The sequence below is a fragment of the Lucilia cuprina genome, chromosome 4 (assembly GCF_022045245.1).
Source record: "Lucilia cuprina isolate Lc7/37 chromosome 4, ASM2204524v1, whole genome shotgun sequence".
NCBI classification, from domain to species: Eukaryota; Metazoa; Arthropoda; class Insecta; order Diptera; family Calliphoridae; genus Lucilia; species Lucilia cuprina.
Genome location: NC_060952.1, coordinates 88,232,712 through 88,237,107, shown reverse-complemented (window position 1 = coordinate 88,237,107; position 4,396 = coordinate 88,232,712). Strand labels below are relative to the sequence as shown.

Sequence of the window (4,396 nt, the reverse complement as noted above, 5' to 3'; positions counted from 1 at the left end):
ACTAGAACTGAACTAGAACTGAACTAGAACTGAACTATAACTGAACTAGAACTGAACTAGAACTGAACTAGAACTGAACTAGAACTGAACTAGAAATGAACTAGAACTAGAACCGAACTACAACTAAACTAGAACTGAACTAGAACTGAATTTAAATTGAACTCAATTAGAACTGACTTAAATTTTAATAATACATTTTTTAAACTAATTAACATCAACTTACCCTCTCTAGCGATAATTTGATTGCCCACATCTAAAGGACCTAACAATAGCGAGGTTATGGCCACAGTCACTCTAACTTTCGACTCTAAATCGGGTGATAACAATTTATCCTTTATATACTCATCGATTTGTTCCTGGAAACGTTCCTTAGCCTGATCATAGTACATGTTCTCATAAATACGGGCCAAACAAACCGATGCAATCGTACGTGAAGAGGGAGTAATCTCCATAGCACTTTCATATTTATATTCCTCTAGTTCAGAACAAACATCCAGCAAACGATAAAGACCTCTAAGTTCGACCAAACGTTCAGCCCATTCAAGAGCAGTATAATGAACATTTCTTGTCAACAATTCCATAACAGCGTCACGTGCCGGACCCGAGATAGTGCGATCAGTAATACTGTACAACAAACAGGAGAGTAAAGTATCGATTTCTTTATAATTTTCTTTGCACATATCCTTATTGGGTTTACTATCCGGTTTAATTTCCATGCCCGACAGAGCATTAATAATAGTTTGCAAACAATATTGGGCAGCAGAGACACGCTCTTCGTGTCTGTGATCCAAAACATGCATAAACCATGGCACTCCTAATTCGGTGAGCACAGCCTTAGTACGTGGTACTGAATGATTGCAAAGTTCAGCTACCACTCTCACCAGGTTGACATAGATGTCAGCATCCTTTTCAATTTTAGTTATGGAAGCAATTTTGCTAATACAACCTGCTTTAAACAAAAGGTCAGCTCCTACTTCATCTTTAGCCAAAACCAATAGATTATTGGAAGCCGAACGCCTCTTTTCCGAGGGTGTTGCTATATCAAAACATAAATCCATCATTTGTTTAACTTTTGTCGATGTTTGGGCATTTTTTGCGGCTCTTTCTTGTATTATTAAATGTAAACGCTTTAACATGGGCTGCACCGCCTGATTATTGGGATCTTCCTTAAACAAATCGGTAGCATCTTTATAGGATTCTTCGTATTTCTTTAGACCTTCATAGGCCTGAGCGCGGCGGAATAAAGCCTTGGGATCTTTAGGTGTCAGTTTTAAAGATTCATTGCAATCCTTTAAGGCAGCAGTAAAATCTTCCAATTTTAAATAAGCAGCAGCACGATTTTTATAGAAAACGGGCAACTCCTTGTGTTTATCGCCTTTTTTGATAGCCATTGTGTATAATTCAATGGCCTCTTGCCATTTGCCCTGCTTAAAAGCTTCATTACCTTTATCTTTATAGGTTAGGGCCTCCGCCCCCGATTCATCTGTTGCATTTGTTGTCGTCATTTTCATTTATTTACTAAAAAATATTCAATAAAACTACAAATTTAATTAAATTTATTGACAAATTTTATAAATTATCTTCTATGAGTCACGTTTATGTTTTAATTAACGAAAATTTTCTTAAACAAATTGTATTTATACCTTTTTTGTGTGTTTGCCTGCTAGGAATTTTCTCGATCCCCCACGATCAGTAGAGAACTTTTGTGTATTATGAAATGAAACTGAATTTTTTGGTAATTTTCTTGCACTAAAATATCTTGTTGTTCTTGCAATGTGCGTTGAAAGTAAAATGTTTTTTTAATACGTTGAGCGGTGAAAACTCTCACAAAAATTCTATTTTTAAATAATTCTTGAATCTGAGTAAACTAATGTCTTGATGTTTTTGTTTTGATCATTACTTTCTTTGTTTTTATAATGATTTGACAGTTCTCCTTTTTAGTGGTAGGGTTCTATAAATCGACTTTCGAATAATCGAACAATCGACTTTTTGTCGAAAAAAGTCGCAGTCGACTATTTTGTTCCAAAAAGTCGATAACTCGACTATCGTCTGTGAAAAAAAGTCCACTTTGTGAATAAAAGTCGAAAAAAGCCGAAAAGTCGAAGAAAGTCGATAAGTCAAAAAAAGTCGATAAGTCGAAAAAAGTCGAATAAAGTCTAAAAAAATCGAAAAAAGTAAAAAAAAAGTCGAAAAGTCGGAAAAAGTCGAAAAATCGAAAATTGTAGAAACAAGTCAAAAATTTTAAAAAAGTGGAAAAAAGTCAAAAACTCTCAAATAAAGTCGGAAAACGCGAAAAAAGTCAAAAAATAGTCGGAAAAAAGTAGAAAGAAGTCAAAAATAGTCAAAAAGTCGAAAAATCGAAGAGGCGAAAAAAGTCGAAAAGTCGACTATTTATAAAATACTTATAGTCGAAAAGTCTAAAAGTCGACATTTATTTAAATAGAAAAAGTCGAAAAGTTGAAAAATCGACTTTTCATAAAATGAAAAAAGTCGAAAAGTCGACTTTTAACTAAATGAAAAAAGTCGAAAAGTCGACTTTTCGTTTCAACTGTAGAACCCTATTTAGTGGTGAGATGAACAGGGTGTGTCGTTAATAAATTTAAGCAAAAAATCAAATAAAAATACGTATAAAAAATATCAAAGTTTCATATACAGCTTTTACATATATATTTCTAATTTTTGTGCTTCAAATGCGTAAGAAGAAAACGCAGCCGGTTTTTGTCAATTCATATAATAAATTGTTGTTAGTATAACAAACAATTTTCCATTTGAAAATTAATTTCATTTGCTTCAAAACTTAAAAAAAAAATCTACTAAATCCACTACTTCATGACTGATGTTATGCTTTTATTATTCTTTTAAATTTAAACTTAATCTGGCATCATTAATCCCTGCTTTAAGCTAATCTGGCCACTTTGAATGAAATTAATCTCTTCATTCTCTTCTTTGTATTGTCACATCAACAAACGTCAGAAACAACCACAAAAAAAATAAATTCCCGCATGAAAATTTATTTTTTTTTTACGAAAAAATATTAAATTTCTATAATATTTTAAACGAAAATGTTGAATTTTTAAAAGAAAACAATAACAGCAAGGCTATTTAAACCTTGAAAACTAAAGTTTTACCACAAAATTGCCAAAATCAACATAATTCCATTAAAAAACATAGGAAGGTTCTTAGCAAAATCTTAAACCAAATAAAAGTAACAAAACGTATGTAAGTAAATCATAATAAACACCACGTAGGCAATTGGAAATTTATATTTTTTACCTTTTCTTTTAATTTAGTTATTAAAATAAAATGTTGCCGCTTACGCATCGTGATCGTAGCAATTGTATGTACCGTATCAAGGATACATTAAATAGTTGGAAAAGATTAATTTTCTCGGATAAGAATTCGAGAAACTTATTTCTTTTTCTTATTTTAAATTTAAGTTTTGCCTTTGTGGAACTATTCTATGGTATATGGACCAACAGTTTGGGTATGTACGAAAGTGTGAAAATGCTGTGATAGATAAGATAAACTTAAATTAGATTACAATAAACATAAAAAAGCTTGTTAAAGAATTTGCAGTAATTTTCTATTTTTCTCCCCTCTATTTTTAGGTCTTATATCAGACTCATTTCATATGTTCTTTGATTGCACCGGTCTCTTGGCTGGTTTGGCAGCATCAGTTATTACAAAATGGAAAGCTAACGAACGATTCTCATATGGTTATGTGAGAGCTGAGGTATTAGCGGGTTTCGTTAATAGTCTTTTCTTAATATTTGTGGCCTTCTTTATATTGTCGGAGGGTGTTGAACGTCTAATAGAACCTCCAGAGGTGAAACATGAAAGACTATTTGTTGTCTCAGTATTGGGTTTGCTGGTAAATCTTGTGGGTATTTATGCCTTTAATCATGGTGGTCATGGCCATTCCCATGGCGGTGGTGGCCATGGTCATTCGCATGGTGGAGGCGGTGGACATGGTCATTCACATGGTGGATCCGGTGGTCATTCACATTCCAACAATCATTTGGATTCGAATAGTCATCAAGCTATCTTACTGGATGATGGTAAGTAAACCGAGTTTTGTTGTTGTGTGAGTTTTGTATTTAATATTGCTCTGTATGTAAGTTCCAGTTCAGTTCTAGTTCAGGTGTAGTTTAGTTCTAGTTCAGTTCTAGTTCAGTTCTAGTTTAGTTCTAGTTCTATTTCAGTTCTAGTTCAGTTCTAGTTCAGTTCTAGTTCAGTTCTAGTTCAGTTCTAGTTCATTTCTAGTTCATTTCAAGTTCAGTTCAGTTCCAGTTCAGTTCCAGTTCAGTTCTAGTTCAGTTCTATTTCAGTTCTAGTTCAGTTCTAGTTCAGTTCTAGTTCAGTTCTAGTTCAGTTCTAGTTCAGTTCTAGTTCAGTT

The 4,396-nt window shown here is 33.1% G+C and overlaps 2 protein-coding genes across 5 annotated transcripts in view; one reads left to right on the top strand and one right to left on the bottom strand.

The window, feature by feature from the left end:
* The window catches only part of LOC111676899 (protein unc-45 homolog B), a 4,936-nt gene extending 3,067 nt beyond the window's left edge, over positions 1 to 1,869 (bottom strand). The window contains exons 1-2 of one of the 2 annotated variants that reach the window (XM_023437908.2): positions 1,644 to 1,869; positions 224 to 1,538 (exon numbers count right to left, since the gene is read on the bottom strand). In XM_023437908.2, the coding sequence (XP_023293676.2) occupies positions 224 to 1,511 (1,288 nt within the window). In that variant the 5' untranslated portion in view covers positions 1,512 to 1,538; positions 1,644 to 1,869. The remainder of the gene's footprint in view (positions 1 to 223; positions 1,539 to 1,643) is intronic. The other variant, XM_023437907.2, reaches the window with a different exon arrangement.
* Positions 1,870 to 2,946: 1,077 nt separating this feature from the next.
* The window catches only part of LOC111676904 (zinc transporter 7), a 4,365-nt gene continuing 2,915 nt past the window's right edge, over positions 2,947 to 4,396 (top strand). Inside the window, exons 1-4 of one of the 3 annotated variants that reach the window (XM_046950144.1) lie at positions 2,947 to 3,219; positions 3,291 to 3,484; positions 3,609 to 3,905; positions 3,942 to 4,058. In XM_046950144.1, the coding sequence (XP_046806100.1) occupies positions 3,304 to 3,484; positions 3,609 to 3,905; positions 3,942 to 4,058 (595 nt within the window). In that variant the 5' untranslated portion in view covers positions 2,947 to 3,219; positions 3,291 to 3,303. Of the gene's footprint in view, positions 3,220 to 3,290; positions 3,485 to 3,608; positions 4,059 to 4,396 lie in introns of all 3 variants that reach the window. The other 2 variants (XM_023437913.2, XM_023437912.2) reach the window with 2 other exon arrangements.